Below are 12,233 nucleotides of genomic sequence, written 5' to 3' on the forward strand. Positions count from 1 at the left end.
CCTCTGGAAAATTTTCCTTCATTTGCACAAACGCGTGGGCCAGTTTTGAGCCGCACTGGAACAAGGTGCAAATTTACGCTATAATTATACCATTGGATCCTCCTTTACAATGGGGCATGGAGCATCACAAGACGAGTTGAGACTTCAGGTGGATTCGAAACTCCCTTTACAAGGCCCTTTCCACTTCACGACGACCTGGCGGCCCGTCTTGTCCTCTCAGCGTTCCGATGTGAAGCGTCTCATTCCGACAAACGAAAATGCAAGGAGTGTTCAGTACCTAGCATCACGGCTCCTGAAACCAATAAATCGAAGCGGTCAGGATTAGCAGAGTCACAAACATGCAATGGCCTTCAACAAAGACCCATCTGGCATCAACAAAGATGGAAAGTTGGGCTCTTAGGCTCCACGGCAGATGTTTTGACGAGATAATTGCAATAAAGCTTGAGCTTGGCTTCAGCACGGTTGCAACCAAAAGTTGCAACGGTGAGCGATCGACGCCCATTAGTCAATGAGGCTCAATTCGCATGAACTTACATCCAGATCGATCGTCACGCACCAAAATTTGTCTTTCGGCGTTGGTCTGAGCTCGGCCGGCAGGGCGGCAGATGCTGTAACTAAGGTAAGAGGTTCGGTACAGTACCCGACAACATTTTAATATGCGGAACACAACTCCGTGATGTCCACGCCTCGAGGCAGTTGGCTTAAACTTGTCTGCCTTGTGAAGTGCTCTCACTTGTCCTTCCCACAAGAAACCAAGCGATTTGGCGGGTTTGAGGCTCCTCTGTTTTCACACAGTGCTTACGGTACCTTGAACCGTATCCTTGCGATTACACGTACACCCAGGGTTGTTTCTCTGCCGACAGTGACCTCTCTGGATGCCAGGGGCCTGTGCGTCATGTGCCTAAAATCTTCGACCGGCCACGTCCGTGCATCAATCGACTGTTTCTTGGGACACTCACGAGAAACGTGCCATCAAAAATAGACTTGTCATATAACACTTCACATTTCAATGTCTAGCTTAGCCGACAAGATGATATGAGAACACATACGAGTTTTCTATTCGCGATATTACAGAGAGTGCTTAACTTTAGCCGTGATGCCATTTTAGCAATGGGAATTCACTTCATTGGACACCAGCTGGTTTCAATGCAATTCTGATGCCACTGGTCTATTGTCCGTCCGGGAATAAGGTTGGGCTTGTTCTCCGAAAGCCACTTCTTTCTGAGCGTCGAACATGATTCCACATGGCATGTTTTTATGGCTGCTGTTGACCTAAATCGATACAATCACTTGCATTCGTGTATGCCAGACACCTCGATGGCCTCTGAATAGATGATGCGCATACAAAAACAAGCATGTAGTTATTTCTGCGGCGTGCGAAGCAGAACTCCGATCATGTGACCAACTCTACCTCGCAGGTCAATGTATTGTCTATCATCTGTATCCCAGAAATGGTCTCAGATCCAAATAGACTATATGCAAGACATGTATGTAGGGAATCCAACAATTGCAGAGATAAGGCAAGTGTATGGCCCAATTGCAGAGCTGCCCGGATTTGAAGAGCATTAGCCTTATCTCTGATCATTCTACCGAGACTCAAACTCTGGGGATTCCGGGGTCGAGAGATAAGTTCCCACGCCGGGGAATGATAACGAGGCTTGGGAGATAAGGAATTGCCAGATGAGGCTGCACAAGAGACATTGATAGGTTGAAGCCATATTGGCACACCTTTGGCGCATGAGTATCACGATGCTGAACTAGTGAAATGAATGAGTCAAAGTGAGAACCTCTTTCTCCGACAACGGCCTCATCCGTTCACGATGCCGTTTAGCAAATTTTCAAGCCGAAGACGAAGAAAAAACTGTGCCAAGCCCGGGTCCTAGCAAAGCGCCGGACTAACCTCCGGGAATAATGCACAGAGCAACGAATCCCTTCCATACAAGGCAAGTGGGTAACATATCTTCGATCTTTTTCTACTCCAAACGTCATTTCCGCCAGATCATTCTACGCCTCAAACCCAGAATGTTCTATTTTTGCTTGTGAGGGAACCTCTTTGAGTTGAGGCGTAGACCGTTTCTAGAAGGTCTAGGGGTATCGAGATCGTCAAACTCGGACTTGACCGGTGGACGGGCCGAACGCTAGGAGAAGGTTGCCGTGATGGGGGTGGAAGCTCGAATTGGAGTTACTTGGGGGTTTGGGGAAACGTTACTACTAGAGATGAAGGGGGCTGTGAAGTTTCTAGCCGCAATTCAGTAGCCAGACTCGGAGGTGCGAGGGAAATGAAGAGTAATACCTGCGTCAGATATCCAATGAATTGGATCTGCGCCTTGCAGTAACCTCCAAAGTTTATGACACCATGGCGATACTCATAATCCTCGGATTGTGTAGCCGTATTCTGTTACAAGGCCATATCATGGCGTTTTCCTTCGTTTGCTTGAGGATGAGGTGACGTTCTGTTACCTGAGGAAACTAGAATGCCAAGATACCTAGTTATATTCATCTGGGAGATTCTACTCGTCAATCCCATGACGTTTCAAATCTGTTCTGTTCACAGCAGCAGTAGTGTTTTAGGAAGAGCTGCATCATTAATGGTCTTTCTTAAGCTATATATGAGCTCCACCTCGCAGCACAGCTATTGCTCCCTATCACCGGGTTCTCTGCAAACTTCTAGAAGTTCGGGCTTCTACCACTGGTCCTAATAATGGAGCAACCAGGCGGTATAGTAGCTATAGCACGAGGTATAGCCTGGTGCCTCTCCGGACTCTGTTTCAAATGATTGTTGTCCTTGAGCTGTGATTTTCTCTTTTGAGCACCAGACACTTTGCTTGGGTTAAGATACCTATTTAGTGCAGCTGGGTATGTCAAAGGCACAGGCGGAGGTTGATATGGATAACTTTGAAGGTTGGCATGGTGCTGTAGAAGGCTATATGGTGTCGCTGACGATTGATGCGGCATTGTTGGAGGTTGCTCTGATACTGCCGGGGGGGAAAATGCCATCGTAGGGGCTTGTAGAGGCTGATTGTGCTGGAACAGATTTGAATTCAGTGCAGACCAGGCTGCTGTGTAGCTCTGGGGGTCAGAACGATGAGGATAATGTCCCAAGCTTTTGGTTCTACGAAGGGTAGGCCTCTGAGGTCGAAATTTGGTGGCAGAGGGGGAGACAAACTCCTCTTTAGCTTACCCTTGCTTAACTCCAGTTAACGACAATGACGATGGTAGAGTCTCTGGATGATCTAGTTGTTAGATTGGATCCTCCCTGAAAGTCGAATGTACTGACCTGAGTGCCGCGCACCATCCAATGGCTTCGCTACTCTCCCCTGCTCCACGCCAAGTCTTGCTGTAAAGATTACAGGACCAAGCTAGTTCGGCTTTATTGATTCTTGGTGTAGAGTCATGTTGGATGATGTTTATATTGAAGAATAGAGATCGACCTGTCAATGATAAGACATGGTCTCAGTTTGCAATAATAGAAGAACGTGACAAATATTGAGATATGGGAAACGCAGCTGCTGTTCTGATCTTGATGCCCTGAGATGCAATGGGAAGAGATTTTGCTCATATAGTTAGGTACCTAAGCTTTCTATCAGCTGGGAAGAGCAGATGCTACTATGTTGGGCAACAACGCTCTAGCAGTTCATGACAAGAGCATCTCTTTTTATCCAAACTGCCTCGGAGAAGCATTAACTCAAGCTTATAACCTCAATCTTAAAATTTCAAGAAGGTCTTACAAACCCACCTATGGAGATATCTATAAATCTGCTGAGTTGCCTATATCACTGACCAACGTCTTTTTGACGTGGAGGAGGTGAGCACTAGGTTTTCTCAATCAGATTCCTGTCAACTTTCTTTTTGATCTAATAATGAGAGACTGATCTGTATACCTAGGTATTTCGATGAATGTTTCTTCTCGGACTGTCTATTTGACCTCTAAGTACTAGCAAAGCATTTGCTAAGTGACAAGCACTGCCTACTTCGATTTGAGGTTATAGCAAACATGGACGCGTCACTATAACAGAAAATTAAAGGAATACGAGACTCGTTTCTGGATTTCTTTTCTTCCATCGTCTTTTGTCCTGACGAGGACAATTCTCGTATTTGATCGATTTCTGAAGTGTTGTAACTTCCGCCAACTCTCAACTGGCTCCTGTCCAGATGCAAGATGGAATCAACCCAGCAAGTATGATACATTCAGCCAGACCCAAGTTACTCATCTACACAACCCTACTAACTGCATCGTAAGGTCGAAAAGCAGAGCGCACAAGAAACTTCTTCCGCTTCAACGGGCGAAAAGTTCGCAGACTTGGTTTTTCCAGACTTGGGCTCGCCTTTGCTGTCACAAGAGCTTGAAGACCAGGCGAGCCTCGGAAGACTCAAACTGGCTTGGGACAAGTTCGCCTCCGGATGGAGCCCTCAAGACAAGAGGGATATCTATCGTCTCCTCCCTGAGGTGCGAACTAACCTTACGAACCGAAAGGTCCCCAGTAAACACAAACTCTACAAACGCGAAATCACCTTCGGACTCTGGGTTATCCTCCAATGCATGTACCCTGATCAGAAACTTCAAGCTCTCAGACTTACTCTGATGGAAAAGTATCCGGGTATAGATCTCGGTACTTTCGCTGGTCCTGTTCCCAATGCTGCCTGTAAGGCTCCTCAAGAACACATCGCCGGGAAACTCGAGCTCAAGGTTATGACTCCCTGCTTTGAGAAGAAGTTTCTTGAGGAAGATTATGAGATCAGCCCGAGCGACTTGTCCCTCAAAGAAGAGGACTACACCTCTAGTGAGATATGCCCTCCGGGACATGAATTTCTTATTACTAACCTCACAGTAGATGATAATGTACTACATGTCCCGAAATTCGAGCCTCACCTGGACCAGCTCCGCTCCACTGGAACTGATAAGCCTTTCGCCCAGCGTTTGAAGGAGGTCCAGTCAAAAATGCGAGGCATGGTTCTTGGAGAACCTCACAGTGCTTCTTACAGCAAGTTTCTGCAGTCAAAGTCGAGTACTGCGCCAGTAGATGTATCGAATTATGGCTCCGATGACACAAAGCTGTGCGTCAGTCCTAGCGCTGTGTCCAAAGCAGACGTTGAATCCGTGGCCAGCGACGGATCTCCCCCTAAGGACGACTCTGCCCAGACTCCAATTTCGAACAAGCGGTTCCTCGAGTTGAAAAATCTCATTACCAATGTGACGACTGAATCGAAACGAGGTGTTTCTGACAAAATGCGGAAGATGCATATCGAGACGACGAAGCAGATCCAAAACATGCACACCGAGATGACTGAACAGTTCAAGAAGAATCGAGAGACACTGATTGATATTGGTGAACAAGTTGCGGAGATACGAGCACATATCGAGCTTGCACGCATGGATCGGAAGGATCTGGACGAAGTCGAGACCAGAGTCATCAACCTTGAGCAGTTCATCTTGTCACTTTGAGGATTTTGTCCAGGCAGTTGGTGTGATCTCAACCCTTTTGAACTTTCTGGGCTATTCTACCAGGAGAGATCATTAAAGGGAGAATGGTTTGTGTATTCGATTTGCGGATGTGGAAACTTGATCAATGGAGGGGGCCTTTGCGGAATCACAGGAGCTGTGAATGTAATATGTAACCATGTACTATGTACTACTGGTATTATCTGACAGGGCAGCGAGAGGCATTGGGCAGCAAGAGACCAATAACGGGCGGGAAGTGAAGGCTCTTTGTTCTGTAACCCTGCAGGGGCTTTATTAACCACAGTGGCGTCTGCTAAAGAAAGCCACTGCCTCTGTCTGAGCTCTCATATTTTGAGTCCGGGGAACGGTGACAAGGCCGAGATTGTCGAATGCAAAGTATTTGCTTATCGCAGTCAATAGCTCTACCCCATCTTTTAATCATCCCAACTTGCTTAGTATATGCCATCTGTGGATAGCGTCAAGGCCATGCCTTTTTGAGGAATCGTTCATCCCATCGCCCGGAAGAGGAACTAAGCTATGTAAGCGCGACGTTAGTCGAGAGGCTTAGAAACGGGTTCTCCTACGAAGCCTTATTGCCGGAAAGAGCCAGACAACAGGAACTCGGGACCGAGAAACGATCAATGATGGGAAAAACCAAGTCTTTGGCATGTGAGGCTGTTGGTAGCCACCGTTGAGAGATGGGGTATGAGTCGTGCAGTTTCGAAAATGAGGATGAGTTGGCACTTGTATCAAACCCCATGTAAACTAATCCTTGCACAGTCACAATCGGACAATGGGAACTCGTCAGCTGCAGGCGCCAGACTCGGAAGAGGCCTTGGTTACCCCAGAAAACCCCCCTGATCTGGTGGAGTTGCATCCCCTTCGTCCATCCATCCTTGTCAGGGCTTTGCGGGGACTGCATGAGATCCTCAGAGGGACCTGCAGATTGGTGGGGCCAGCTGAAATCCTTCAACAGGGACTTGCCCTGCTCTCTCGCTGTCATAAGCAAGTCGTACATCATTAGTTCTGAAGAGTTTTCACGGTGCATCTGCGAGGTCCCATTAATTGCGTTATATTCTATCGTTGGTACACAGAGGATGAAGCTCCCTCTAATTATATATGTATATGTTAAGTTCCCAGTATCCAGTGGTTAAATCGCTTATTTCGCATGTTCAATACTATAAGGCTCGTGACGAGCATTTGTAGAGCTCGCCTCGCTGACTGCTCTCTCGTGATGCTCCGTGATTTCGTCATCTTCGCTGTTTGGTGATCGAATGACTTCTGTAACTATAGTCTTCTTGATTCCTTCAAGGTTCTCACGGTGCTTGAGTTCGATCTCATCTTCCTCGCCGAGTTCGATATGTGTTCGTGTGAGACCGCCTCCAAATCGACTGGCTCCGGCAGGTCGGGTACCAGTTTTGACAGTAGTTCGAGAGCGAGAGCTGTAATCGTGCGTTCCATCTGCCTGGTTGTTGCCGGCTCGGACAACCTTTCCAATAAGGTCTGCCATGTTCATCTCAATGTGGAGTTTGCAGAGATAAACAAGTGGGTGAAACTGGACGTAGACGAAGCTGTTTGGTAAAGACATCATTCCAATAAGGAGAATCTAGAACAAAGTCAGCACAAGGTGGCAAACCGAGTTTGAAAGACGGTAACCTACATCCAAGGCAATCGAAATTGCGACGAGGAACATATTCATATGGTACAAACGGGTGTACTTTTGAAGACCGTTTGCCACCAAACGCTGCTTAACAACCCAAATGAAATAAAAGTTGAGGGCTGCGTCCATAATGGCGAAGAGGACCTTTTCCATACGGTCCCAAATTTCGTTGACATGTATGTACTTCTCGCTAATTTGAAGACGTGCAGGAATCCAGACACAGAAAACGCTGATGTTGATGGACAAGAGGATTCCAAAGCAAGTCCACTTGAGAATAGTTCCATTTCGACGGACAACCATTAGCAGACTGACTCGGTTGATGATGATTTGAATCAAGCATTGAACCTGTATAGACCAAAAGACGACTAAAGAGTCAGTGTGTGACAGGTGGAAAAGTGTGAGTGACGTACTGATAAAGAAGTAGTATTGAAAGCTCGGTTTTATAATCCCACGGAGGTATAACCAGACCATTATTCCAAGAACAGTGCTGGAGCAGACCTCGAGCCAAATAAACATAATATATAGAGTCAATCGATTCCGCCTTCTGATTGCTGCTTGAGTTTGACGCATGGCTTTTCCGCAGTTGAAGATGGTGACGCCAAGGGATAAACCCCAGATGATCGAAGCAAAATTCATATCGTCGTCAGAAGGAGGCTCCTCTTTGAAGTTTGGAGGGACGAGGAAGCCATTTTCGGTTGCCATAATGGCAATAGAAAGAGCTCGAGTGACTTGATCTCGCCGATGTTGGTTGGTTCGTATGAAGAGAGTGAGATCAAGTTACCCCAGAAAACGGGGACTGTAGAAGTCGATATGAAACACAACACAACATGAGAAATGACCTGTATGAGAGGAATGCAGTAGTTTATATCAATGTCCACTGGAGCAAGATTGAATTCTCAGCAGGAGTTAGTCGTGCATCCAATGCTGGTCCAGGCTTGCCGGGTACAAGGGAAGAACCCTGGGGCCTCAGAAAAGCTAGTGGAAGGCGGTGATCCGAGTCGTACAGTACATAGAGGCCAAAGCTAGTGGTATAATGAATCTGCAGTGGCGGAATTTGCATCCGGTGCATTGGTACAATCAACAGGCATGATCCCTACTGACTCCGTCTCTCCACGTCCTTGTTCCATGAGTGATGATGCGCTAAGCACGAGGGCTTCAGTGGCGTTGGATAACCGCTGAAACTGGACTGCAGAAAGCCACAAAAGCTTCTGTGAGCCACTTTGTCAGTTCAGTGGTAAATTCCGGGGCGCGTCTAGAGTACAGGGCCTTGGACTTGGTGCATCTAGTCCGGACGAAGAGGATTGTTGGCTGTCGATAGACTTTTCATCTCCTTTCATTGCTTTTTTCGACCCACGATATTACTTACCTACATGCATCGAGTCCGGGGAAGATCCCCGTAATTTCCATTTCCCCATGAAATGCCGATCTTTCTGGTGGTTTTTTTCCTCGTCTCCAGACTCAGTTTCAGCAAAGTCGTATCCTGAAGTGAACACTGGTCGTATATAAAACTTCCGTACGTCCGGATAAGATTGCGATGTTAGTTGCTTATGTAGGATCTAGTGCACGAGTCAAGGCCTTGAACAGGGCTGAGATCGACAACTAAAATCGCTTTAGTTAGTCGTTGGATCCACAATTGACGGAAGAATGGCTCACATCCCGCTTTGACTTTTGGGTTGCAATTCTGTGCTTCTATCACATTTTGTTGTCTCAGTGACTCGAGAGCCATCCATTGCAAGTGACCCAACGACCTGGTTCAAGAAACAGGGGTACAATGAGGGGGAGAACGATAACATGGCTTTCTCCAGAATCGACAATAGTTCCCGGAACGATGAGACCCCGGATCCCCTAAACTCTATTGTCATGAATCTTTGTCTGTTGTTTCGAGACAGGCAGGCTCTTGGCGCAGTTCTTGGGCTGGTATGCTTAGGGATGTGGTTTGCCTTTGACACCCTCTGAAGATCGATGAACTACTCAATTACGCTATCATCTATTTCTCATATCCCAAAGGTCTGACACTAGAGGCACCACAAGAGGACAGGCCGATATCGTCCAGACGGGCCGTCTTGCAAGCGCCCCTACTATTCAATACAACAAAAACAAACGTCTCAACTCGCCGTTGATCTCCTAGAGGCTACGGTCACTTCGGCCAAAAATATATGATCTGCGGCGTGAAAAGCGAGAAGCGTCTGGTCCTACGGGTTTAGCTTCGCTGGTTATTGCACCTAGCTTCACGACCGTGCGGAACTAGAACCAGGGGCCAGATTGCGCTTCGTCGCTATCTCCAGTCGGAAGCGAACCTGGGGTTGACAAACCTTGTAGCAAGATAAGAATCCCGTTGGCATTTTGTCGATCGCTGAAATTGCTCCAAGTGCGAGATTACTCATTACAAAGAGCTGTGTTGAGAAGCACACAAAATGCTCTGGAGACGGATAACTATTATCCAGATTCGCCACCCCCTTGGGACATAATCAAGCATGCGGCTGTAAACCTCATGGCCAATGAAGACTCTGGTCTTTTAGCAGAATATACCTGAATCTCTTCAGCCTCGACTTCGTCCGACAGTAGCCACAAGGCATTCTCACGTGGAATAACAGTCTATCATGCAAGCCATGATTTAATCGTGTCAAAAGCACAGAAACTGAAACCGCTTCCTCTTCATTGAACGGAACAGCTTAGTCCGACATACCAGACGAATCCTTAGGCCCTGCAAGGCGAACTGGTCTACAGCCCGAGTGTAGGTTGGACTCGAGACCCTTGATACATGCTTGGAACGAGTCATCTAGATCAGCGTCAGACTTTAGCTATCAGCTCATTGCAAATAAGGCTGAACGGAAGAAATACAACAAAAGTCCGAGCACATCCCCATGATTCAATGATCCCTCGATTTGAAGCCATCTTGAAGCCTCAAATGCAGCATGACAGCTACGTCTTGTCTTCCATTGCTTAAAGACAAACGCCCCAAGAATCCGCCGTTGTCAAGAGGCCCGTGCCATTCCCATTACAGTGCTATAAAAAGGATAGTAACGTAAAGTCATACGATATTGCCTCACGGGTGCACTAGTAGTTCTTCCCGGGAATTGTGCTGCAGTACTAAGCTAGTTCGTCTGAATATTGCACACCATCAGCGGAGACGTTATTCCCCCTCATTCACTCCTTAAATCCGCATGATTAAGTCACCACGTGGAATGACGTTTTGGACGTGAGACACTTCAGCCAAACTCAGGCGAAGCTAGTGATGCTTTAGCCATTGCTGTGGGCTTCGGTTGGTTGTTCCCCCGAAATGTGCACATCGCTACAACATCAGTGTAACACCATGCAGCAGAAGTCGGAGCCAAGTCTTTCGACCGTTGTTCTAGTTGATCTCCCGTCTCACACAGTTGTCGATCAGCCCCTATTCCAACCTAGCTGATTTGACATGAGATCTTCAACTTTTCGAGGTGTCCGTCCTACCTCAAGCGTCAACAGTTCCCTTCACCCGGCGGACATATTTTTCCTGGTGACGAAAGGAAAGCAGGGAAATCTCAACTATACCCCTATACGTTACCTATTACGCCTCACCGAATTCAAGATGAATCATCCTAGCATCATGAATCAGTTATGTCGATCTCTGTGTCTGATCAAGGGATGGCCTAACACAATTGCATCTACCTGCCTCTTTGGATCGCTGCTTGCGAGACTGTCGCTAAGTTTAACATACTTAGCGAAGGCTGAATAACTCATAAGATGTGACAGGTGAGAGATCAGAGTAACTTCAAGCAGAAGTGGCTCCAGTTTACATGTCTCGTTCTGGTTGGGATAGATCTTGGGCGTTATCTTCATTGTTGCGAATTTCGTGATTCTGGAATAGCCTGGTGCAGTGTCTCATCTTAAGGTAAATAGGTCCCATTCGGATGTTTATTTTTCTTGTGTAATATCATCAATGTTGGTGATTCCGAGTGTTGTAGCTACAACATTACGCCCTGTCTGGATGTAACTCTGGTAAAGTAAGGCCAGAAGCCATTTCGAACTCGAAATCTGAATATCTGTAGACTCGATATGAGTTGAGATCACATTGCTGCTGTTTTCTTTTATCTTCACAAACTATTGGTGAAATCTTTTACGATAATGCTTTCAGTGCTCGACGACAATATGATGGGCTGTTTTCCTGTGCTGAAGCAATCACCAGCCCTGTATTAGGGAATGTAAAGACATTATATAGTTAGAAAGAACAATTAATATAACCTTATATATCTGTTTTCGATTAGAGTAATCCGAACCCTTGGTTATGGACGTTATAAATGCTGTTGAGCTGATGGTCCTCAGAGAAGAGGGAGCCGAACCACATTCGCCACACGCATTGACACGAGAGGATAACTAAAAATCGTAGTTACGATATTTCAGGTGACTCTGGGTCTCGGAATTACTCAGTAATTCACCTTACACAGCGGTTGCGTACGTTGCTCCGGGTGGTTTCCAAGCAGAGGTTCTCCTATGACCCTGACACCTTACTTCAGTGTTCTCTGCTACTGATTTCGCAATGCTCAACCCTACAAAGTAAATCGCAGCTGCGCGGCGTCCGTATTCAAAATATATTTAGTCATTTGGTCCTGCTGCATGGAGTCATTTCGTCATTCGATTACTCTGTGTATCCTTGATGCAGGAGATGTGAGAGTAGGAGGATGCAAAGACTACCACCCAGAATAAGTAAGACAATAAAGATGTATCTCTGGCAGCAATCAAAGCTCGAAGAAATCAAATCTTCCATCGTCCTAATTTCCTGTTCACCCATCTGAGCTTCCACGTAGTCGGTAAAGTTTGGGTACATTGCCAAGGCGCAATAGCAGTTGAGACTTGCATATATACCAAAGCTATGCCATCCTTCTCAACAAATAACATCCGGTGTGGTGTATCGGTTTATCATTCCGCGTTTTCAATTACTTCGTAATCAAATCCGCGGCGAGCGGGGTTCGACTCCCCGCACCGGAGATCCTTTTGCCTTTTGGATGCATTTTTTGCTATCTTTTATTGCTCGTCATATGCTTTTATGTGTTTTTGGTCATGATACCGAGTCGCAATGGTTGTAGCGTTGTCAATCGGCTTGAGGCTGATTTAAATTGTTTTACTAAGGTACTTTAAAACTAGCTAAGTGACTGA

The 12,233-nt window shown here is 46.5% G+C and overlaps 2 protein-coding genes and 1 non-coding gene across 3 annotated transcripts; 2 read left to right on the plus strand and 1 right to left on the minus strand.

Moving 5' to 3' along the window:
• Nucleotides 1-4,159: 4,159 nt before the first annotated feature.
• Nucleotides 4,160-5,443, plus strand: FMAN_07961 (uncharacterized protein; the record flags this gene model as incomplete). The annotated part of the gene is made up of 3 exons (XM_041821376.1): nt 4,160-4,177; nt 4,241-4,781; nt 4,833-5,443. 3 exons carry the CDS (start codon nt 4,160-4,162, stop codon nt 5,441-5,443), a joined length of 1,170 nt encoding a protein of 389 aa, XP_041687163.1.
• A 1,156-nt stretch (nt 5,444-6,599) lies between these two features.
• On the minus strand, nt 6,600-7,802 carry FMAN_07962 (uncharacterized protein; the record flags this gene model as incomplete). The annotated part of the gene is made up of 3 exons (XM_041821377.1): nt 6,600-7,046; nt 7,101-7,465; nt 7,511-7,802. 3 exons carry the CDS (start codon nt 7,800-7,802, stop codon nt 6,600-6,602), a joined length of 1,104 nt encoding a protein of 367 aa, XP_041687164.1.
• A 4,172-nt stretch (nt 7,803-11,974) lies between these two features.
• Nucleotides 11,975-12,065, plus strand: tRNA. The gene is given in 2 exon segments: nt 11,975-12,012; nt 12,031-12,065. It is a non-coding gene; the product is annotated as a tRNA-Glu (tRNA).
• Nucleotides 12,066-12,233: the final 168 nt, after the last annotated feature.

This window comes from Fusarium mangiferae, assembly GCF_900044065.1.
Source record: "Fusarium mangiferae strain MRC7560 genome assembly, contig: FMAN_scaffold012, whole genome shotgun sequence".
NCBI classification, from domain to species: domain Eukaryota; kingdom Fungi; phylum Ascomycota; class Sordariomycetes; order Hypocreales; family Nectriaceae; genus Fusarium; species Fusarium mangiferae.